General features: G+C 40.9%; 1 protein-coding gene across 1 annotated transcript in view; it reads left to right on the top strand.

Annotated features, from left to right (window-relative positions):
• LOC126187569 (3-ketoacyl-CoA thiolase, mitochondrial-like) overlaps window positions 1-17,600 on the top strand; it is a 55,826-nt gene extending 38,226 nt beyond the window's left edge. Inside the window, exons 4-8 of the mRNA XM_049928729.1 lie at window positions 695-959; window positions 2,350-2,525; window positions 3,667-3,867; window positions 4,035-4,189; window positions 17,446-17,600. Of these exons, the coding sequence (XP_049784686.1) occupies window positions 695-959; window positions 2,350-2,525; window positions 3,667-3,867; window positions 4,035-4,189; window positions 17,446-17,530 (882 nt within the window). The 3' untranslated portion in view covers window positions 17,531-17,600. The remainder of the gene's footprint in view (window positions 1-694; window positions 960-2,349; window positions 2,526-3,666; window positions 3,868-4,034; window positions 4,190-17,445) is intronic.
• Window positions 17,601-25,515: the final 7,915 nt, after the last annotated feature.

Raw genomic sequence — 25,515 nt, 5'->3', positions numbered from 1 at the left:
CACACCAACTAACAACTTATGAAGGTGGTCATCAAAACTATCACTGGTAAGTTGTCCATTGATGGTGGTATCTTGTTATATAGCTTCATGCCATTCCAATAAAGCAAAAAATATTGGAATTACTTTTATCTCTTATGTTGTGTTTAAAAATTACAATTTTTGGAAATAAGCTTTCACGAGAGCAATGAGTGGAAATATATTGTCATGTTTTTTTACTGTGAAGAAAGTGAATGTATTTACGGAACTTTCTCCAAAACTAGTGATGTTTCAAAGGACTCAAATGTCAGTAGCAGATTAAACGTACTATATGCATAGTAAAATGCTTAACCTGTTAAAATTTTTTGTATTGTTACATATTATTTGCATATATCAATTTTATAATTTTTGACGGAGACCACCCAGCAGCAGCTGGTAAATGGTGTAGACTTAGTAATACAGTAATAATGTAAGCATAAAAGTAATAATGTCCTTGAGGAAATCTGGCAAGGTGTGTGATTACTGACTGTGCAGTATTGATACTGGTATCTGTGACAGAATTACACAATGGCTGTTTCAGTCACCCTAGAAAAGTAGTCCCTACAATCATAGGTATCAAAAACTGAATCAATATCTTTTAGCAGCACATAACTGTCTTGAATTAATTTTACTGTATTGTCCATCAATGTTTTAATATCTCAAATAATTCTGCTTTCAGAGCATACTTGTGGGTGAATCAAAAGTGGTCTTAACTGGAGGAGCTGAAAATATGAGTCAGACACCATATTTTGTGCGTAATGTCAGGTTTGGAGCACCTCTTGGAACCAAAATTGAATTTGAAGACTCCTTCTGGGCTGGTCTCACAGACACATATTGTAATTTAAATATGGCTATGACAGCAGAGAACTTAGCTGTAAAGTATAAATTAACCAGGGAGAATGTTGACAAGTTTGCTCTTCGATCACAGATGCTTTGGAAGAATGGTAAGCCTAATCAGCAGCCTAGTACTTTTGGCGCGCGTGTGTGTGTGTGTGTGAGAGAGAGAGAGAGAGAGAGAGAGAGAGAGAGAGAGAGAGAGAGAGAGAGAGAGCCTGCCTTTATTTCTCAAGTACAGCAAAAAATTGAATGGGGAATAAATAGATAGAGAAGGAAATCAGCAGTATCATTTTCAAAGAAACTATCCTGAGATTTGCCTTAAGGGTTTTGAGAAACTACAGAAAACCTAAATCTCAGTAGTCAGACAGGGGTCTGACCCACTGTTTTCTTGAATGCAAGTCCAGCGTGCTACCACCATGTCTTCTTTATAGTTAAAATTCTTAAGCCTATGAATCATCTGGTATGCTGTGATATGATTTTTTTAAATGTTACATTGGAATAAGGTCAACACTTCTAAAACTTGTACCATCTTTAATCATAATAATTTTTTACCATTCCTCCAACTGAGCTAACATGGTTGTTAGCTGTTAAGACACACATGAAAATGCCTTTGCTATTTCCTAAACTGAGGGCCATGTTGAAGAATTTTCCCTATTCTATCCACTACTACTGTACATTCCAGCACACTCATTTAGGAAAGACACAAATAGGAAAGTGAGATCTGTGATAGAAACACAGACATATATAGATCTTTATTATGTACTGGCATGACCATTATCATGTTTTCAATCACAAGTAATTCCCTTAGACAAATCTAGGCCAATAACAGCCAAAATCTATTGCTGAAAATGCTGAACATCAAGGACCTGACTCACTTGGACTTTCAGTTTTCAACATTAGCACTTTCAAACTCAACAGATGAAAACGGCCTCTCTGACATCTTTCTTTTTACATTTATCTTTAGAGTTTGCTCTGTCTTCCTAGCACTTACAATCTTTTCATCCTATATTTTCTTATAAATATTCTCTAATTAAAATGTTTATAATTATCATGTTTTACACATCTTCTGTGTTTGAAGGTACATGTTTTTAAGATGGTGGGCTAAAGACTTTACAAGATTTGTATCTGTTTTCCATATCTGAGACAAGATTTGTGAATATCCCTATTAATATGAAAAGGTTTTTATTGACACATCATTTACTGGTAGACTTTTGCTGACTTGGGAGAGCAAGCATTTCTAATGCTTCAGACAAAGATTTCAGTTTTGAAGGCCTATCAACAATTAAAAGTTGTGTTTAGGGCAAAGAGTGCTGAGCTTTGTTTGCTAAACAAGGAATCAGTATACTTATTCCATTGAGATATTGTTCATATGAATATCTAAAATTTCTTATATAAAAAGAGTTTAGGCTATGTATGTATGTATGCACTGAGTGTATGGAGACAATTTAAACTTACTTTTAACTTGAACTGTTATGAAACTCTATTTGTTTATTACAGCCAATGAAAAAGGTTACTTTAAGGAAGAATTAGCTCCAGTTACCATAAAAACAAGGAAAGGTGAAGAAATTGTGAATGTTGATGAGCATCCTAGACCATTCTCCACAGCTGAAGGACTAGCAGCTCTTCCTCCAGTTTTTAAAAAAGGTGGAGTTGTTACTGCAGGTTCTGCATCGGTAAGAGATATTGATTCCCTGCAAAGTGTTTCATACTACTTCCAGTTACGTTTCTATAAACTTTGGCAGGATCTGTTGCTATTGCAACAGGAGCAACGACAATGTTTTGTATTTTACTTATGCATATGCTGTTCATTTGTTCCATAAATAATTTTTTTGCCTCAAAGAAGCCATCAGAGGAAGTAGGAAAGGCAGTTGCTTTGTTTTATTCATTGAATGGAATAACTGATTTAGGATCAAAATTTATAAACTGATGTCTGTCCACACTAAGTAATAGGAAGCATCATTCAGAGTAAAAGCTAGCAAAAGTTGATTTCATTTGGGAAATGTTGTAATGACACTCCAGCATACACCCTTTTGGTAAAGTTCTGTAGCTGATCACCAGAAGGCTGTGTCCATCATGAACCATGGTATCCTCTTGGCATTCGGCATGTGCTTTACGTCCAGTGATCTTGATTTAGGGTTTCTTAGATTGATTTAGAAAAATATTAAGATAGTTGTTTTCAAAACCATTCTGACAGTTCCTACCTCTGATGTGTCTAATCTGAGGTTGTTTGCCATTTGTAATGACTTTATCATAAATGAAACATTAAACACTAGTCTTCCTTTTTTCTTTTTTGTAGTATCAGGTGAAATCCAACATTAACAAAAGATAACAAAAATACTTTATATGTTTCAAAGTTTTCACTGTTTGAAGGTTGCTGCTCCAGTTACATTTACCACATTCTCATATTTTGCAATAGTCCTGTATCACGCATAAACTGAAACTATGTCTTTTACAAGCTGGATTTGATTAGAATGAGTGTGCTGATTAACAATGTTCCCTCACAATTTGTTTTCCTGAGAATACTCATCATTGCACATTTTCATGTAGTATTCAGAAACAATATTTATCTACAAAGATTTAATGAATGAATAAACAGCAACTTATTTTTATGCCTGACCTAAATGTATAGGCCTCTTCACATAAATTTACTTTATCGATACTCCTGGTGCAGAAGCAACTCTGAAATATACAAGTGAACACAGTCATCATCAAGTGTTACTGAGCTTCTTGTTTCTCTGTTACTGGTTGATTTAAATATATATTTTATTAAGATGATACTTATATTTTTATTAACTTTCCTGTATCTATTAAAAGGGTATATGTGATGGTGCTGGAGCTGTGATAATTGCCAGTGAAGAAGCTTGCAAGGAATATAATTACCAACCTCTTGCTCGCTTAGTTGGTTACTCTGTTGCTGGAGTTGATCCCAGCATAATGGGTATTGGTCCTGCACCTGCAATACAAAATCTGTTGAAGGTTTCTGGAAAATCATTAGCGGATATTGACCTGGTTGATGTGAGTAAATTTCAAGGGAAAAAATGTTAACTATGTTCTTTGGATCAAATTATTGCATATAACCTGTGCACTGTCTCTACCAAGTAATAATTACATGCACTTTCAAACAATCAAACTGCCTATTTACTTAGGACTACAGAAAAATAACTGTCCTTAATGACTTACAGATCAATGAAGCATTTGGTGCCCAGGTAATGGCCTGCCAGGAGGAACTAAAACTAGATATTGAGAAACTTAATGTCAATGGAGGTGCTATTGCTCTAGGTCATCCACTTGCAGCATCAGGGGCTAGAATCACCACACATATTGTACATGAGCTCAGGTAAACATTTTGATGAATATTCAGATTAGCTGTAAATTATCTTTAATTAAGGATATAATTATAAATGGTGGAAAAATCGAAATTTTTTATGACTTTACTAAATTCTATAGTCTTTCCTTTTACACTGATATATACATTATAGGGTTTCAAATGAAAAATGGCCTATATAAAACAAATTTTAATGTTATGGTCACATATGCTGCCACGCCCCCTTTATTTCTGTTACAGAAACCAGTATTATTTCGAAAAGAACTGTGTACATTCTGTTTCCAGCAATTATAGTATGTTACATTGTATATGTTGATTACAGTGCAGGTTTCTAGTGGCTGTAAATGATTATCTTTCCTAGTATTTACTTTTGTTTCGCTGAACAAGTTTGTTCACATGTTAATGGATGTTTGTTGTCCAAGTGCTACATATACACTCCTGGAAATTGAAATAAGAACACTGTGAATTCATTTTCCCAGGAAGGGGAAACTTTATTGACACATTTCTGGGGTCAGATACATCACATGATCACACTGACAGAACCACAGGCACATAGACACAGGCAACAGAGCATGCACAATGTCGGCACTAGTACAGTGTATATCCACCTTTTGCAGCAATGCAGGCTGCTATTTTCCCATGGAGACGATCGTAGAGATGCTGGATGTAGTCCTGTGGAACGGCTTGCCATGCCATTTCCACCTGGCGCCTCAGTTGGACCAGCGTTCGTGCTGGACGTGCAGACCGCATGAGACGACGCTTCATCCAGTCCCAAACATGCTCAAGGGGGGACAGATCCGGAGATCTTGCTGGCCAGGGTAGTTGACGTACACCTTCTAGAGCACGTTGGGTGGCACGGGATACATGCGGACGTGCATTGCCCTGTTGGAACAGCAAGTTCCCTTGCCGGTCTAGGAATGGTAGAACGATGGGTTCGATGACGGTTTGGATGTACCGTGCACTATTCAGTGTCCCCTCGACGATCACCAGTGGTGTACGGCCAGTGTAGGAGATCGCTCCCCACACCATGATGCCGGGTGTTGGCCCTGTGTGCCTCGGTCGTATGCAGTCCTGATTGTGGCGCTCACCTGCACGGCGCCAAACACGCATACGACCATCATTGGCACCAAGGCAGAAGCAACTCTCATCACTGAAGACAACACGTCTCCATTCGTCCTTCCATTCACGCCTGTCGCGACACCACTGGAGGCGGGCTGCACGATGTTGGGGCGTGAGCGGAAGACGGCCTAACGGTGTGCGGGACCGTAGCCCAGCTTCATGGAGACGGTTGCGAATGGTCCTCGCCGATACCCCAGGAGCAAAAGTGTCCCTAATTTGCTGGGAAGTGGCGGTGCGGTCCCCTACGGCACTGCGTAGGATCCTACGGTCTTGGCGTGCATCCGTGCGTCGCTGCGGTCCGGTCCCAGGTCGACGGGCACGTGCACCTTCCGCCGACCACTGGCGACAACATCGATGTACTGTGGAGACCTCACGCCCCACGTGTTGAGCAATTCGGCGGTACGTCCACCCGGCCTCCCGCATGCCCACTATACGCCCTCGCTCAAAGTCCGTCAACTGCACATACGGTTCACGTCCACGCTGTCGCGGCATGCTACCAGTGTTAAAGACTGCGATGGAGCTCCGTATGCCACGGCAAACTGGCTGACACTGACGGCGGCGGTGCACAAATGCTGCGCAGCTAGCGCCATTCGACAGCCAACACCGCGGTTCCTGGTGTGTCCGCTGTGCCGTGCGTGTGATCATTGCTTGTACAGCCCTCTCGCAGTGTCCGGAGCAAGTATGGTGGGTCTGACACACCGGTGTCAATGTGTTCTTTTTTCCATTTCCAGGAGTGTATTTATGGAAGTACATATCCTTTAGTGTGCAATAAATACGAACTATGCCACACATCAAGAAATTCAATAAAGGGAAATTCTGTGATAACCAGTTCACAAACAAAGCAAGACACACTGCTGAAAGTAACCTATCTGTCAGTTCTTCAGGGAAGAAACTCCCACATGGCACGCCTCCTGGTGATTCAAATTTTTGTGTTAACAATGACGCTGTCTGTGGTGGATTTGTTGTTGATGTGAGCATCTTATCTTCTTTGATAAAAGAAGTGGCGAAATGTAAATAATGTGATGCTGTAGGCTGCCTGGAAATATGGTTCAAATGGCTCTGAGCACTATGGGACTTAACTTCTAAGGTCATCAGTCCCCTAGAACTTAGAACTACTTAAACCTAAATAACCTAAGGACATCACAAACATCCATGCCTCAGACAGGATTCGAACCTGCGACCGTAGCGGTCGCGCAGTTCTAGAGCCTGGAAATAACTGAACAACAAAGTAGCAGGGAGGGTTTAGAATCAAAATTTAGTTGTTTTGTGTAGATTCTGCAATAAATCTATTTATTTTGAATGTACAAGCATGGATCTATTTGACTTACTCTGAAATCTAGATTGACCACAAATTCTCTGAATCGCTTGTTCCAGCATCTTGGTGCTTGTTTTAAACCTTGCAGGCTTTTCTTCAACCTGCAAACTCTGTTGGTACCATCTTCATAACCTATTGGTTGTGCCATATAAAAGACTTCCTTAAGTTTTCCATACAGGAAGGCCGTTGACACATCAAACTGTCCGAGATACATTCTTTTAGTTGCAGCAACACTCAGAATAGACCGAATCGTTGTCATTTTTGCAACTGGACTCAAAATTTTGACTGCAATTTACATCTTCTCATTGACTGAAACCCTTGGTATCCAGTTGAGCCTTAAATTTTTCGATCTGACCCTCTTCAGTTGTTTTCAGTCGAAACACCCACTTATATGGTATTGCCTTGGCACCCTTCGATAAGTCTTCAAGCTCCCAGGTTTCATTTTCGATCGTAGATTCCATTTCTCTGTCCATTGCTTCCTTCTATATGATGCTCTCTTCATGTCTAAGTGCATTCTCATAGGTTTCAGGGACCTCAGTTGTGACAAAGAAATCTTCTGTTATCATTGCATAATCAATTGAGGTATTTTGGTCTCTTTTATGATGAATGATCTATTAACTTCACTTCTATTTCCTCTTTGCAAGTTTCCAGAATGTCATCATCAGATTCTGTGTCTGATCTAGTTTCATGCTTCAAACTATCTTCTGAGTGTGAATTTTCCTCGCTCGCTGATTGATTTTTAGTATAATCTGGACATGCAATGGTCTTTTCAACATCTTGAAATGGTAATGTAACTTGTTCACCACAGAATCCCTGTTTTTCTTCAAATTGCACATCTCTGGGCAGCACAATTGAATTACTTTCTTTTATCCAAATCCTGAAGTGTTCATCACCATCATAACCAATGAGATGTCTTTTCACAGTTTTCTTGTTCATTTTCCTTCGTTTTTCACTTGGAATGTGTGCATAACATGTTGAGCCAATATTCCCACAACCTATAAGGACTGACACCTTCTACAGATGACTACCCTGTCCTATTAAACATGTAAATTGCTGTGTTAACCAGTTCTGCTCATATCTGTTCTGGATAAGTGACACCTGGATTTGAATACTTAAGTGTCCTGGCCATCTCAACAACTGTCCTATTAGACCGTTCACAAATACCGTTTTGCTCAGGAGTATACCAATGGAATTTAAGATGGATCTAAACTCTTTGTTATCAAACTCCTTGCCATTGTCACTTAGCATCTCTTTAACAGAGTAACCTAATGCGTTTGTACATGGGAGAAAATCTTTGAGAATTTTACTCAACTCTGATTTTTCTGCAGCAAAATAACCATAGCGAAACTTAATGTAATTGTCTTTGAACATAACGAGGTAACATTTCTTCTGGAATGACTTATGAAAAGGTCCACACAGATCAGCTGATATCAACTCAGCAGGCCTTGTTGACTTTTCTCTAATTCCAAATGGTAGACGATGCACTTTCCCAAATTTGCATGGTTCATAAATCATTGCCACTTCCTTTAACGTCAATGTTAAAATCCTTTTTGAGTCTTCTTTTAACATGTCACTTGCCTTCATGACCCCATCTCTCATGATACAGTTGAAGTACATCAACTCTATCTACCACTGAAAGATTCACAGTTGCACCCTTCTCTGGCACTAAGGGCTTAATTTCTGCTTTGTATAAAGTGCCACCAACTTTACAATTTCCACACAGTCTCACTCAACCACCAATTGTCAAAGAGCAATATGTAGTAATTGACTGAAACATACTATTTTTGTTACGATCTTGGTCAGCTAAAACAGAAATACGGGTTTTGGAAATTTTTTGTACATACCAGACATCAGTCAGGCTCAGGTCTTCACATCTACTGCCAACTTTTGACAAAATCCGAAGTGATCCTCTTCCCTTTGCTTCTAGAGACCCCTATCCAGCAGCCTTTGTACAGCAGGGATTGCTGAATACTTCAAAGCTGACAAAGTAATCAGGAATATTTGTCGTATGTTTCGTTGCACCTTTGTCAGTCCACCATCTACGTCTACATCTACATTTATACTCCGCAAGCCACCCAACGGTGTGTGGCGGAGGGCACTTTACATGCCACTGTCATAACCTCCCTTTCCTGTTCCAGTCGCATATGGTTCGCGGGAAGAACGACAGTCTGAAAGCCTCTGTGCGTGCTCTAATCTCTCTAATTTTACATTCGTGATCTCCTCGGGAGGTATAAGTAGGGGGAAGCAATATATTCGATACCTCATCCAGAAACGCACCCTCTCGAAACCTGGCGAGGAAGCTACACCGCGATGCAGAGCGCCTCTCTTGCAGAGTCTGCCACTTGAGTTAGTTAAACATCTCCGTAACGCTATCACGGTTACCAAATAACCCTGTGACAAAATGCGCCGCTCTTCTTTGGATCTTCTCTATCTCCTCCGTAAACCTAATCTGGTACGGATCCCACACTGATGAGCAATACTCAAGTATAGGTCGAACGAGTGTTTTGTAAGCCACCTCCTTTGTTGATGGACTACATTTTCTAAGGACTCTCCCAATGAATCTCAACCTGGTACCCGCCTTACCAACAATTAATTTTATATGATCATTCCACTTCAAATCGTTCCGCACGCATACTCCCAGATATTTTACAGAAGTAACTGCTACCAGTGTTTGTTCCACTACCATATAATCATACAATAAAGGATTCTTCTTTCTATGTATTCGCAATACATTACATTTGTCTATGTTAAGGGTCAGTTGCCACTCCCTGCACCAAGTGCCTATCCGCTGCAGATCTTCCTGCATTTCGCTACAATTTTCTAATGCTGCAACTTCTCTGTATACTACAGCATCATCCGCGAAAAGCCGCATGGAACTTCCGACACTATCTACTAGGTCATTTATATATATTGTGAAAAGCAATGGTCCCATAACACTCCCCTGTGGCATGCCAGAGGTTACTTTAACGTCTGTAGACGTCTCTCCATTGATAACAACAGGCTGTGTTCTGTTTGCTAAAAACTCTTCAATCCAGCCACACAGCTGGTCTGATATTCCGTAGGCTCTTACTTTGTTTATCAGGCGACAGTGCGGAACTGTATCGAATGCCTTCCGGAAGTCAAGAAAAATAGCAACTACCTGGGAGCCTGTATCTAATATTTTCTGGGTCTCATGAACAAATTAAGCGAGTTGGGTCTCACACGATCGCTGTTTCCGGAATCCATGTTGATTCCTACATAGTAGATTCTGAGTTTCCAAAAACGACATGATACTCGAGCAAAAAACATGTTCTAAAATTCTACAACAGATCGACGTCAGAGATATAGGTCTATAGTTTTGCGCATCTGCTCGACGACCCTTCTTGATGACTGGAAGTACCTGTGCTCTTTTTGGAACCTCCCGTTCCTCTAGAGACTTGCGGTACACGGCTGTTAGAAGGGGGGCAAGATCTTTCGCGTACTCTGTGTAGAACCGAATTGGTATCCCGTCAGGTCCAGTGGACTTTCCTCTGTTGAGTGATTCCAGTTGCTTTTCTATTCCTTGGACACTTATTTCGATGTCAGCGATTTTTTCGTTTGCGCGAGGATTTAGAGAAGGAACTGCAGTGCGGTCTTCCTCTGTAAAACAGCTTTGGAAAAAGGTGTTTAGTATTTCAGCTTTACGCTTGTCATCCTCTGTTTCAATGCCATCATCATCCCGGAGTGTCTGGACATGATGTTTCGAGCCACTTACTGATTAAATGTAAGACTAGAACTTCCTAGGATTTTCTGTCAAGTCGGTACATAGAATTTTACTTTCGAATTCACTGAACGCTTCACGCATAGCCCTCCTTACGCTAACTTTGACATCGTTTAGCTTCTATTTGTCTGAGAGATTTTGGCTGCGTTTAAACTTGCAGTGAAGCTCTCTTTGCTTTCGCAGTAGTTTCCTAACTTTGTTGTTGAACCACGGTGGGTTTTTCCCGCCCCTCACAGTTTTACTCGGCACGTACCTGTCTAAAACGCATTTAACGATTGCCTTGAACTTTTTCCATAAACACTCAACATTGTCAGTGTCGGAACAGAAATTTTCGTTTTGATCTGTTAGGTAGTCTGAAATCTGCCTTCTATTATTCTTGCTAAACAAATAAACCTTCCTCCCTTTTTTTATATTCCTATTAACTTCCATATTCAGGGATGCTGCAACGGCCTTATGATCACTGATTCCCTGTTCTGCACTTACAGAGTCGAAAAGTTCGGGTCTGTTTGTTATCAGTAGGTCCAAGATGTTATCTCCACGAGTCGGTTCTCTGTTTAATTGCTCGAGGTAATTTTCGGATAGTGCACTCAGTATAATGTCACTTGATGCTCTGCCCCTACCACCCGTCCTAAACATCTGAGTGTCCCAGTCTATATCTGGTAAATTGAAATCTCCACCTAAGACTATAACATGCTGAGAAAATTTATGTGAAACGTATTCCAAATTTTCTCTCAGTTGTTCTGCCACTAATGCTGCTGAGTCGGGGGGTCGGTAAAAGGAGCCAATTATTAACGTAGCTTGGTTGTTGAGTGTAACCTCCACCCATAATAATTCACAGGAACTATCCACTTCTACTTCACTACAGGATAAACTACTACTAACAGCGACGAACACTCCACCACCGGTTGCATGCAATCTATCCTTTCTAAACACCGTCTGTACCTTTGTAAAAATTTCGGCAGAAAATATCTCTGGCTTCAGCCAGCTTTCTGTACCTATAACGATTTCAGCTTCGGTGCTTTCTATCAGCGCTTGAAATTCCGGTACTTTACCAACGCAGCTTCGACAGTTTACAATTACAATACCGATTGCTGCTTGGTCCCCGCATGTCCTGACTTTGCCCCGCACCTGTTGAGGCTGTTGCCCTTTCTGTACTTGCCCGAGGCCATCTAACCTGAAAAACCGCCCAGCCCGTTCCACACAACCCCTGCTACCCGTGTAGCCGCTTGTTGCGTGTAGTGGACTCCTGACCTATCCAGCGGAACCCGAAACCCCACCACCCTATGGCGCAAGTCGAGGAATCTGCAGCCCACACGGTCGCAGAACCTGTCTCAGCCTCTGATTCAGACCCTCCACTTGGCTCTGTACCAAAGGTCCGCAGTCAGTCCTGTCGACGACGGTGCAGATGGTGAGCTCTGCTTTCATCCTGCTAGCGAGACTGGCAGTCTTCACCAAATCAGATAGCCACCGGAAGCCAGAGAGGATTTCCTCTGATCCATAGTGACACACATCATTGGTGCCGACATGAGCGACCACCTGCAGATGGGTGCACCCTGTACCCTTCATGGCATCCGGAAGGACCCTTTCCACATCTGGAATGACTCCCCCCGGAGTGCACTTTAGTTTTCTTCCCCTCCCTTGCTGCCATATCCCTAAGGGGCCCCATTACGCACCTGACGTTGGAGCTCCCAACTACCAGTAAGCCCACCCTCTGCGACCGCCGGGATCTTGCAGACTGAGGGGCATCCTCTGGAACAGGACAAGCAGCCATGTCAGGCTGAAGATCAGTATCAGCCTGAGACAGAGCCTGAAACCGGTTCGTCAGACAAACTGGAGAGGCCTTCCGTTCAGCCCTCTGGAATGTCTTTCGCCCCCTGCCACACCTCGAGACGACCTCCCACTCTACCACAGGTGAGGGATCAGCCTCAATGCGGGCAGTATCCCAGGCAACCACAGTCGTAGTCCGATCGGGGGATGCGTGGGAGGAGCTGGCCGTCCCCGACAAACCCCCATCCGGACCCCCACAGTGATGCCCATTGGCAACAGCCTCAAGCTGTGTGACCGAAGCCAACACTGCCTGAAGCTGGGAGCGAAGGGATGCCAACTCAGCCTGCATCCGAACACAGCAGTTGCAGCCCCTATCCATGCTAAAAACTGTTGTGCAAAGAACGTCTGAACTAATCTACAGAGAGCGCAAACAAATCGACACAAAATGTAAACGGTTATTAAAATACAAGATTTCCTAGTAAATGCAGTAATGCTGCCACTTGTGCACTGCTGACACACTGCTCGGCGGCGGAAGGAGACTACGCGATTTTACACTATTCAGGTACTAAAACGCGATGCTACAACTCTCAAATACTATAATACGCCCAAAATTTATGAATTAAACAATGCAAGTACCAAAAACGCGCAAAGAAATTAAGAATGAAACTATATGTATACATCCACTTCTAATGAACAAGCCTCGCTACAAATAGTAAACAATGCTACAATCGTTAACTACAGTTTTGTCGATGTTTTTCTGCACAGTTGTATTTTTAGCTGGTCTTCCATCAGCAATCCTCTTCTTACAATATTTGATCCAGTGGCCCAGTTCTTTGCAATAGTTACATTTTCCTTTAACTTTGAATTTGTTAGTTTTTATTTTGTTTTGTACACCTGATTTGGCTACTAATGCCTCTTGTTCGATTTTGTTACTACTCTTAGTGAAATTTCTTTCAAACATGCACAATTGTTCCTTTAATCCATCAAACGTTTTCTTATCGTCTTTCGTTAAAACACCCAACTCGATGTAAAGGAATCAGGCTTGCAGGTAGTATATGTAAAACTTTACATACCAATATCAGATCAGGTAGCACAGTTTCTCCCTTTGCTTAAGCCCATTGTGTGGAGATGTCTTCTCCCTGAGTCCAATAAAATGCGAAGAAATGTGAAAAAATCTTGAACAACTGGTCCTCTGATGATGCTTCGAAACTCTGCTTCAATGCCTCCCATGCTTCGTGAGCCGTTTCTTTGTCCATGATGTACTTATACACAGTGTCTGTTATTGCATCGACTTGGCATAACTGTTCGCTTTTCGATAAAAATCTGTCTTGGCTTTATGATCCTTTATTGCTGCAGCATTAGCACCTTCAGACAGTGGCTCAGGTTTTACAGACTTGCCATCAATTACGTCTAAAGCTCCTTCAAAATAGTCAGTTAGCTGTAATTTCCAAGAATGATTGCCTATCGAAGTCGCGGGGTCTAAAAGATAAATGTCGACCGTGCGACCCTAAATCGATCACGCGACTCTGGTGGCGGGCGTTATGAGTATGTTTACAGTGGTCACTACAGCAATGACAAAAGAAGACTGTTACAAAAATACTGGTAATTACAAAGGAGATGACTTACCTTACTCGTCGTCGGTGTTGTGTTGAGCTACATAGGTCAACGGAAGTGTTCGATCGTAATTTATGTGATCGGGAGCTGTTGTAGATGTATGTAGGTGTAAGGGAAGTGTTGGTTTTTTAGTTTTGTATTGGGGGATGTGATCGGTAGGTTCTGTTGAGCTATATAGGTCAAGGGAAGTGTCCGATTCTGGATAGGAATATGTTTTTTTTGTATTTGGTCAGTTTTGTAATGTTGATTTATTTCGTTGTATTGCGTGGTTTTGTATGGCGGTCGGTGGCTACATTTGTATATATTTAGTTTGTCCCCACCCAAAAAACCCTAATTTCCCACGCTTGTCCCGTTAGAGTCATTAGGCTTTTTGTGAAACTTGTGTATTTCAGTGTTTATAATACGTATGCGATGTTTTTATATCCGCCATATTGGAATTGTTGTTTATGGTCGTTTTCGCTACATTTGTGACGTCATGGGTCAAAGCCGACGGGTAAGATCGGATGCTTCTGTATTTCCGTGGGTCAACAGAAACCTTCGATCTTACTCGTCGGCTTTGACCCGTGACGTAAGCGTGTTGTGGTGTGTGACGTCATTACGGCGCGGAGTTTGTTTTGCGATTGTGGCGTGTTTGTAGATGTCTTGTTTTTGTTTGTGGTGCTCTCTGGTGGTGTGTTCATGGTTTTCGTTTGTTTTAATTTAATGCTCATTGCTGTACGTCGGGTGAGTTTGTTATTGAGTGTATTTGGTTGTGGTTTTTTGTTTAGGAATGGATATGAAAGACCGCCTTAATAGTGTTTTTAAGGGCTGTGGGTAAAATGTATAGGCCGAAAGTGTTTAGTTAGGGTGCATTTGTGTGTGATTGTGGTGGCCAGTCTAGTTTCTGGGGCTGGAACTTTTTTGAGGTAAGTTCCGTTTTTTTTTGTTTCTGATGTATGTTTTGTGTCAACAGAAATATCTGATCTCACGCGTCGGCTTTGACCCGTGACGTTAGGGACCTACACATTGATCTGTAGCGTAGCACTGAATACGAGGTTAGGTTGGGAGTTTTTTTTTTTGGCGGGGGGGGGGGGGGGGGTTAAGGGGGGGCGCAGCCCCCCCCCCTGCCTGGCCTCGAGTACCACTTGTTTATTATTATCTTTGTTTGCTATCAATGTTAGCAGATTGTTCTTGTGAAACCTTTGTGTCGTTTATGGTCAGGTCAACGGAATTGTTCGATCGTAATTTATGTGATCGCAAGCTGTTGTAGATGTATGTAGGTGTAAGGGAAGTGTTGGTTTTTTAGGTTGGTGTTGGGGGATGTGATCGGTAGGTTCTGTTGAGCTATATAGGTCAATGGAAGTGTTCGATCGTAATTTATGTGATCGGGAGCTGTTGTAGATGTATGTAGGTGTAAGGGAAGTGTTGGTTTTTAAGTTTTGTATTGGGGGATGTGATCGGTAGGTTGTGTTGAGCTACATAGGTCAACGGAAGTGTTCGATCGTAATTTATGTGATAGGGAGCTGTTGTAGATGTATGTAGGTGTAAGGGAAGTGTTGGTTTTTTAGTTTTGTATTGGGGGATGTGATCGGTAGGTTCTGTTGAGCTATATAGGTCAAGGGCAGTGTCCGATTCTGGATAGGAATATGTTTTTTTTGTATTTGGTCAGTTTTGTAATGTTGATTTATTTCGTTGTATTGCGTGGTTTTGTATGGCGGTCGGTGGCTACATTTGTGTATATTTAGTTTGTCCCCACCCAAAAACCCCTAATTTCCCACGCTTGTCCCGTTAGAGTCATTAGGCTTTTTGTGAAACTTGTGTATTTCAGTGTTTATAATACGTATGCGATGTTTTTATATCCGCCATATTGGAATTGTTGTTTATGGTCGTTTTCGCTACATTTGTGACGTCATGGGTCAAAGCCGACGGGTAAGATCGGACGCTTCTGTATTTCCGGTGTTGTCGTCATGTGAAAGTCCATGTGATGTGTACGCTACGGGAAAAATGGCCTTTTTGCCATTAATTCGCAGAGGTATGTAACTTAGAGCAATAAGGGTACGACGGAAAACAGATAAAAAAGACGATCACAAACAACTGATCGTTTTAGAATCGCACGTTCGATATTTATCGTTTGGACCCCGCGACTTCGATAGGCAATCATTCTTGAAAATTACCCGATTAGCTCTCGTATTTTTCTCTTCCACGGTGGCCAATCAGTTTCACTATTCAACGGCTTGATATGTTTTACCAGATCCATTTCAACTCTAAAACTAAAAACACACTCTCAAATACGAGTTAGAAGAAAACTGTATCTGTCACTTTTTGCACATGTTTTTATACACGTAACTGGAACCCATAACCTATTGTATTTTGTTGAGAAAAAAACTTATTTATTCTCAATAAAGATCAGGTGCTGACAAAAAGCGGTGAGTTTGGTTTGCAAATACTTAGATTTATACATGAATATGGAGGCACTGTTTACACAAGAAGTCACTCGACCAAGGAGCTTCTAAGAGTAATAGTGCGAGTGTTGTGACTCAAAATAAAAAAAAATAGAGCTGAACAAAACATTACGCTCATATATGATTAATAATTTAACAAAAAACTTCTTTTTAAATACGTTAATATAAAGAATTTACTTTACATGGCGATACCTTGGTAACAAAACTGGAGGAAGCTACGAAGAGAAATGAAAGGGAAGTTGCTATCTGATGGAAAATCTCTGTCTGAGCGAGGCAGTATTTTCTTCACAAATGTACTTGCAGAAGAGCATGTTACATGCACAAAATCACATGAGTTATTAAAGATTTGTTCCTACTAGAAGGTATATTGTGGTTCAGAGCAGCATAAAATTTTATTTTACTTAAGGATGAGCTCATACATACACTTTTTAGGTGAAAATTAAGATGTTTCCAACTTCATTTTCATACTCATGTAATGTCCCACAAGATTTTGTGAATGGACCTTTGGTTTTACCAGCTTACGTGAATGCTCAGTTATTTAAAGCCACACTTTACACAAGTGACACTAGCGTTGTTACAGCTGTTAGAGACTCAAAAATATTCAATTCAAAAGCTGAAGAATATCCCAGGTTGTTCAGTAAATGCTACAGAATAAATGGATAAAAAATTTAATCTATGTGACAATCACTGTTACGATTTTTTCACTAAACTCCTCTGCTTTTCTTTCGATTAAAAAAAATACATGCAAAAGCCATATTAACTACCTCAACATCACTACTTCAAGTTCCGTATTTACCAAGTAAACTTGAACAAGTTCTTATGGAATCTCTGCTATGCCTTTTCTTACACCCAACTCACTTGTGCAGTGGTTATCAGACTATTTCTCTGAAGAGGAAAGATGTTTTAATTGATGTAAGAAAGCACTGGGGAGCATCTGAGGAATATGACGAGACTTGCAAATTTTGTTTTAAAACACTGAAAATTTTCATATCCAGTCTCACTTGTTTCATGCACAAGAACGAAAACCAGCAGAATTATACACTGCAGCAAACATTTATATTTAACTATTGTTACATGTGTTTTTATAGGACCCATCTGTTATAATTTATATTTGTATCATTATAATTTATATTAATATATATAGTAAAAATTTCTTTATTACCCTTAAGATTGAATGTATAAGTACATGTGTATAAGTGATGCCAATGACTACATGAAAGTGTTTAAACATGAATAAATAAACAGTCCTAAGCAATCCAACCTTTCTTTTCAGGAGGAGGAAAGCAAAATATGGAATTGGATCTGCTTGTATTGGTGGTGGCCAAGGAATTGCTCTCTTGATTGAAAGCATACACTAATGAATGTTTTTCACGAGAAGACTGACTTGTTAATTCATAATAATAATAATAATAAACTTCCTAATGCCTATTTTGTGTTAAAATTGCACTTTGCACATCCAGTATTACTTCATTTTATGCTTTTATACTAAGAAATAAACTACTATGTTATCATCTTTACTGCACCTTCTTAAATTCCAATGTGCAAAAAGTGTACATTTGTTGAGGAATATAATTGTCAAAATTTTATTTAAATGTTGTAAAGAGAACTTTAACAGTTATTCTGGATATACACTGCTGTCATATGTGTCGTTATTACTTATTAAGAGAAAACTTTCTTGCTGCTGTAAGGTATATACTCTGTGCTAATGGAATAGACAAGTATTCTTGTTACTATAATAAACTATTTACCATAAAACCAGTTACAAAAATGTGCTCTAAATTAAAAAAGACAAGTACTTTTCAGTACAACTCCCATTATGACACTTAAATTCAGAAATTTCTTATGTGTTGTTCCTTAGAGCATAGCTTCAGTGTTGAGTTACATCACATTTTTTACAGAACAAGGCAAATGCTAGTGATAACACATAAAGGCTACAAGATGTTCTCAACGTATTGTCCAGTACATCTGAAGTTTGTTGTTATCTGACTTACACACTCCTCATGGACTTTAACAAACACATGTATCAGAATGCAAGCACAAGAATCAACAGTCCGTTCCATAAGATGTGCAATGTTTCCGATTTTCACTGCATACACAATTTCCTGCATAGAAATCTAATGGACTTAAATACAGAGAAAATGGGTGCCACTCCAATGGACCTCTATGACCTATCCATCTCCAGAGAAACTGGTATGCATGAGTGCCCAGACAACTAGTCCATAATGAGGTGATGTACCATCATGCTGGAATAAAGTTGGAAATGTCTCATCTTCATACAACAAAGACAGCTGGACACCTTTGACAACTGCAGATAATAGGCTGCTGTTGGTGTATCCTATATGGAGAAGGGGCCAACAATATGAGAACATGATTTGCCAAACAAAACTATCAATTTTGATGTGCCAACTACCTTTGACAGTTTCATCCAGCAAAGGTCTACATCTGATCAGTATCTGTGTTTCTGTTTTTCACTTCTCCATTCACGTAGAAATTAGCATCATTTGTAAACAGCATATCATATGGGGATATGATGATTTCATCCAGCTTGCATGCCACCTATTCTGCAAATTTCACCCAGTGATCTGGAGATTTGGGGAGATTTGCATTTGCATTTTGCAATGGTGCCATTTATGTGTGATCAAAATTTTCACGGGTGACGTATGACTGACCTCAGTTTCCTGGTATGCAGTAAACATTGTGCTCTGGACCCTTACTGAACAATTCCAGTGTAGCAGTTCTTGTTTCATCCATACCATCAGCCATGCAGCTTTTGATTTCTTTGAGACAGAGCAATTTTCATGGAACTTCACAAGCAGTTTCAACATCAAATTGTCATTAACGTATGGTCTACCTGGGTGGTGTTGGCTAAAACCCTCTGCAGGACAGTCCCAATGCGTTAGGTTGTATTAATGCTATCAGTTTTCATGTCATTTGTAAGAAAGAAGCCTCAGTCATAAGTCTAGAACGAACAAAATCATGCTCATTTGAAATACACCATTGTTGTTACTGTATAATTCTCTATCTGTTTAATATGCCACATGACACCCTTTCCATTTCAAAATTTTTCTCCCAGACATTGGCTTCCAAAATGGCCAACATGTTGGTAATATAGCCACACAGGTTTCACTCCCCCCTCCTCCTCTCCCTTGTTCATCTCATACTATGGTACTTATGGCTGCCACCTTGGCTACATCACTTCACCACAGTCTTTCCCAACCTCCCATTCCATATTACTTGAGATTAAATTCCTGTTGTCCACATGTTTTGTGTTATGGGGGAGAGTGGGGAAATATTGTGCACATAACCCATTTTTTAAATATTTCTTATTTTTGAACTGACCTGGAATGGTCAAATCTTATTTTGTCAAGCAATCAATTGACTATATGTTTATCGTTCCATATTTGGTATATTGAATCTATTTACATTTCTACAGGTATTACCGCAAGGCGTGATGTAATACCATGCAGTGTAAGGCATAGTACAATATAGCACATAAAATGGCAAAAGCTCTGTAAAAATAAAACAACTGAAAAAATGTATTTACAGTTAAAAAATGAAAATTTCAGAACTTATTAAAATTTCAACAAAGAGCAGTAAACCAACAGTCCTTTTACTGGTGAAATAACACTGTAACACGATGGACTCAACGTGTCCCATTTAACGCTTATTTCAAAGGCAGTAGTCACAAACACACTTTTTAGCAGCGTCACATCCACAACAGTCTGAATAAACCAATCCACTACAAATCACACATCGAAACCACAGCTCCCTGTTTTTCCCAAACTCTCCACAGAGTAGCCAAACGGAATCATTGTCAGTAAATGTAATGTTCCTATGTTTCTTCTAACAGGAGTTTTTCTGAAACGGTCAGTGTCATCCATGTCATAGCCACTACAGAGTTTGTACAATGGTGGGTCTAAGTCATCATCTGATAAGCGCTCAAGAGAAATGTTCCGACATTTCATCATGCCAGATTGCTGAGGTCTTATTTTTTAAGTGAACTTTCTGAACTTACTTTTTCTCTGAGGCTTTAACTTGTCTTTTTTAAAAGATAATTCACCTTCTTTTCATTCTTTCTTAATTTTGCTTTTCACTCTCTGCAGCTTTTTCTAAACTAACTTTGTTAGGACTCAAAGTGAAAATTGAGGAAAGCTGATGTCTGGCACTTTTCTTCAATTTAAGAGGGCCTGGTAATGGAGGAATATCTTTCAATTGTAGACCTGCTACAGGCTGAAATTGTAATTCTTTTTCCACATCATTGAGGACACCAGCCGCTGCCTCTGGAGAACAAACCAAAACTGTCTCATTACTTTCATAATTTTTAGCGGTACCATCCTCAACAGCTAGTGATCTGAAAACTGTCTCTTCCTCTGGGTGCAAAAGCATGAAGTCACTGAAGTTGATTGGATCTAGAAGGAAAATTCCTGTATTGCTGAAAATCCTCATGAAGGCTTTGCTAAAGACAGGACAAATGTCATAGGGTGTTATTTTCTGGTGGGTGCTAAGCTTCGTAAAATTATCACATTCTTGATTAAATGAAACCACCAAGCTGCGGAAAAACCCCACATCCGGAGGTTGGAACCTGTGAGAGCAGTGAGGTGGTAGTGTTACCATTACTATTCTATTGTCCTTGCAAAAGTTGTAGGCTTCTAGGGACACATGTCTAAAATCAAAAATCTAGTATGATTCTTAGATACCTGGCAAAGTTAACTAAATGCTTCAGTCACTTGTAATGTAATATTCCTATGTTTCTTCTAACATGAGTTTTTCTGAAACGGTCAGTATCATCATGTCATAGCCTCTACAGAGTTTGTACAATGGTGGGTCCAAGTCATCATCCTCAGTCATCCAACCATTCTTGATACATTCATATATTGAATTTGGTGGCCCCCCTCGTGTGGGGCAGGAGTCATCCTGAACAGAGGAAAAATAAACATATGAGGCATATATACCCCATTGGCACTAATGAACAACAAGCTTGCTTAGCTCCTTCGAGTGCTAAAATTTTTCCTGGCTTTTGAAATGTTGATATTCCCATTTTAACAAAATTGTAAATTCTAGAGGCATCAAATTTATGACGTAAGTTACATCAGTGAGGTTCGAGAAAAAAAGTTTGACGTCACTTGTATTAAAAGTTGTGATCCAATTAAGAGTGGTGGCTTCAGTTTTTCGAAACCTGACTGACGGATTTTTTTATAAGAAAACCAGTGAGCTAATCCTTTCCAGCTATTTTGGATGATTTATTAAAATTATGCTGAATTTTATTTGCCTCAGTATATTTATACATTAATCTTCTCAACTCCACTGAAGATATACCATAAAAGTCTTTGCCAACAAAAGCACATTTTTTGCTATGTAATCTTTCTGTTCATTAGAAAATGTGTTTTTTCTTCCTAAGCTTACATTAGAACAGTCTGCAGTTTTTAACCTATCTCAGAAGGTATTCCATACAACCTTTCTGCTCCTCTCTGTGGCTTTCCATTTTCCATAAAATCGTGGAGTGCACAGTTCATTTCATTTTCCATCCACCCTTTTCCCCTTTCAGTCGTTCTGATACTTCTGTTACGTCTTCTTCACCACTTGTTAGCAGTAGACACAGTGGCTGCACCAAAGACTGAAACGGCGTGGAGTTTTACAATTATTTATTGAACTTTCTTTACAATTTCTCCCTCGCCGTCATTGCCCAGTCCTGCGGATCCCTCCGCCTGGCTGCTGCTGTGTACATTCTCCGACAATGCGCGTAACGCACGCCGCTGATCGCACTCGGGAGCCTCAGGCCACCAGTGCTCCGCTGAAGCCAGGATGCCCTGTGGTTGAGATGAACTCGTCGGACCGAACTAAGGCCGACCTCCAGAGCTGAAGCTGACATCTGACGGCGAACTGATGACTCCTGCGAGCTGGAACAGACTTCCGGAATCGTCACCTACGAAGATGGAACATTCGGACGCAGACCACGTCCGTCCTCAGATCCGAACTGCTTCCTAATGGCTTCTTCTGTTGCTGCCTGCGCTCCACTATTTATATCCGGCAGGAGGACGTTTTTTACCCTCGGTGGTAGCTTTTTGTTATTACTGCTGTAGTATATTGCAGCGTAACTTAGCGTGCTGGCCTCACTTCCCCTTACTCAGCACTCTCCAGGCTTCGCTCGGCGCTCGGTCTGTGTGCGTCCTTACGTCAGTCTGTTGGTAGACTGCTGCTGTCAGCAAGGCTATCTGTGCCTGCCTACTTCGCAACGCCTTGGTCGCCGGCGTGCCTGTGTTTTGCCATTCTCCACTGCGTGAAGCAACACTTACTACATGTGGCCGCAACACTGCCTCCTACTAAAAATTAAATTCGTCCCTGAATTTACCCTATACGTTAACTCTAGTTTTATCATATATTCTAGTTCTTCCCTATATACATCCAGGTTCCCCTGACTCACGCCCTACTGATAATCCATTCTACAGGAATCTCATGGAGCGGTCTTGCATTAACATGCTGAATCCTTCGTTTTAATAAGACATATACCACACCGATAAATACAATCAACACGGTAATAGTACTGGTTGAAGTACCCATGGTCACTACGCTATGTTTCCGCTTGGTATCATACTCCTCCACATGCCTTAATAACTGCTGCATTGATATTTGACCTTTCTCTGAATCTACTAGTTTATCTATCGTTTGCAATAGTGTAGCATCCAAGGTGTTGTTAATATATGTCAGATTTTCTCCTGGAGCGATGCTGAATGAAACATCTGGCCAATACAACGTCAGATGAGTATCTGTAACCTTGGTGATTCCTGTGATGTCGCTGGTAAGCTGAAAATATCCCCTACTATTTCACAATTTGTCCCGTTGATTATCAAACCACTGTCCCGTAATTCCATCTACGTGGTTGCTGTTCAATTCCCATTGTCATAACACTTGGTTGATATCCTCTCTGTAACGAATACTGAATATAACCAATGCCAACTTGCTGAAAATTTGGCGTAGGCTTCACTATTATTCTCCGACACTCCGAAGCTCCTGCTTCTGCCCTAAATAACTGGATCTCACACGACCCATGATGGACAACTGGAAACTGACTCCGTTACACATCTACTGAACCCTAAACTCGACATAGTAGCATGAGTATCACCCTCCTTAGAAATTAATAAAATCTCCTGTGTCCTGAACTGTACGCCTTTCCCCATGCTCTCCCATCTGACCGGATAAGGATGCACTGTGTAACAGTGATACTGTCTCCCCACACTAGTTACTGAAAATCTAATCTCTATATACATCTTAACTAGATCTGTAGTTACCTTAATCCTAGACATATGATAAAAAAGGGACATACTCGCTTCAATTATCGGCACTACGTGCTCTACCCCCTCTGGAAACTCTCCCTCTGCCTGCTTCAGACTCTGTCTGAATTTTTCTGGTGACATCAACGTCACACTCACCTGCCCATACAATGCATGATGTACTGCCTCTTGCAATTCATACATCCTCACTCGTGCATCACCAATGCTGTTAACCAGTTCCCGCAGCAATTTAGCCATTTCCATCTTCCTTTCCACTATATCCAATCGCGTTTGTACCTGTTCCAGATCCGTATTCAATAATTTCTGTGTTTGTTCTAGATATGCTCGTAACCCTGTAGCCATCCCACGAACCATGCATGTCACATTCAACAACTCTGTACCTAATCCCAGTATCTCTGTTGTGTGTATATCCACTAACTTCCCTATGCTTTCCTCCCTGTCGCGAATAACTGTTAAAGAATTGTTCAAACCCTCAATATCGTTTCTATCCGCTGTTCCAAAAATTGTTTTCAGCAACTTCCCACCTGCATTCAACCAACCCCTCTTTACTCTCTTTCTCCTCCATGGAATCATGCTCACGACTTGGCGCAGTTGTTCCCTTCTTTCTTACATGACCTATCCAAAGCCTCGTACTCTTCTTGCACGTCCCATAATATTCCGTTCTTAGATGCAACCGTTTACACACTCAATACCACCTCCTGTAGCTGCTGCTTATCATTCCTTACCTGCAGGATGTTGAGTGCCAGCCGAGGCGTCCACTCATGACTCGTGAGGACCACATCCGGTTGTTTCGCGAACAACACCCCACTTCGCAACGGCATATCCTGTACCTGGCCAGCTTGTGTCAGCTGCCAGAGGACTACGCCTCATACTATCGACTTGTACCCCATCCTGCGTCACCTACAGAATGGAGAGAAAAAAAACCCTACCATCACTACCCCTTGATACCAATAAAATAACCCTAGTCCGTGCACAAAAATAATACACACATGATAATTACTGCTAACTACACATCCCTTGAATGCAACTTATACGTAATACCCGTTTTACTGTCTGCTTCTGGCGCTTCTTTTCGCGTTCTGCCAGAAGGAGAAGTACATATACACGGATCTACTACCCCCTGGAACGGCTTAACTCTACTAACGTGAACCGCCGTTGTCTTGGTAGCAATTGTAATTTTACATTGACAGGTGATGTCATTTCCACTACCTGGTACGGTCCCTGGAACTTGTTTGTGAACTTCTTGGTTCTCCCTTTTGGAACAAACGGATTAGCTAGTAGCAGCCATTGGCCTACTCTGTACTGTGGCAACTTCCTCGTTGTACCTCCCAACCGTTCTTGTCGTTCCAACGCTTCCGTGTTAGCTCGTCTAACTCTCTGCCATACTTCCTTAATGGTTTTCGCAAATTGCCTTACATGCTCGAACTCTCCTCCCAGCTTTGGACGAAGCATGTCAAAAGGTGATGGCATCTTCCATCCATACACCACTTCGTATGGCGACAATCCTGTCGACGTATGTACCTTACTATTATATGCAGTGGTTACGAATTGCAAGTACACATCACAGTCGGTGTGTTGACTATTTACATAGTGATTCAACATCTTAGCGATCGGGCGATGCAGTCTCTCCGTTCCTCCGTTTGCTTGCGGATGGAATGGACTAGTCTGTAGTTTCTTTACCTTCACTAACTTACACAGTTGCTTCATCAGATCAGACGTGAAATTAATACCTTGATCCAAGATTAAGGACTTAGGTATCCCATACCTGAGTAACCAAGTATTAACTAAAGCTTGTGCCACCGTACTTGCTTTCTGATCTGGTAATACGACCATGACTAAATACCTAGAAAAGCGGTCAATCACTGTTAACACATACTTATTCCCTGCTGCACTCCTATTACATAGGCCTAATACATTAATTCCGACTTGTTGGAAAGATCTGTCTGTCTCTGGTAATTTTTGAAGCTGAATCTTTTGATGGCTCAAGTCCGCACACTGTGCGCATGTCACACAAATCCTGACGTACTCGTCCACATCTTGACGACGAGTCCTCC

The sequence above is a fragment of the Schistocerca cancellata genome, chromosome 5 (assembly GCF_023864275.1).
Source record: "Schistocerca cancellata isolate TAMUIC-IGC-003103 chromosome 5, iqSchCanc2.1, whole genome shotgun sequence".
Taxonomy (NCBI): Eukaryota; Metazoa; Arthropoda; class Insecta; order Orthoptera; family Acrididae; genus Schistocerca; species Schistocerca cancellata.
Note: the sequence above shows the minus strand (reverse complement) of the source record. Positions and strands in the feature narration are given on the sequence as shown.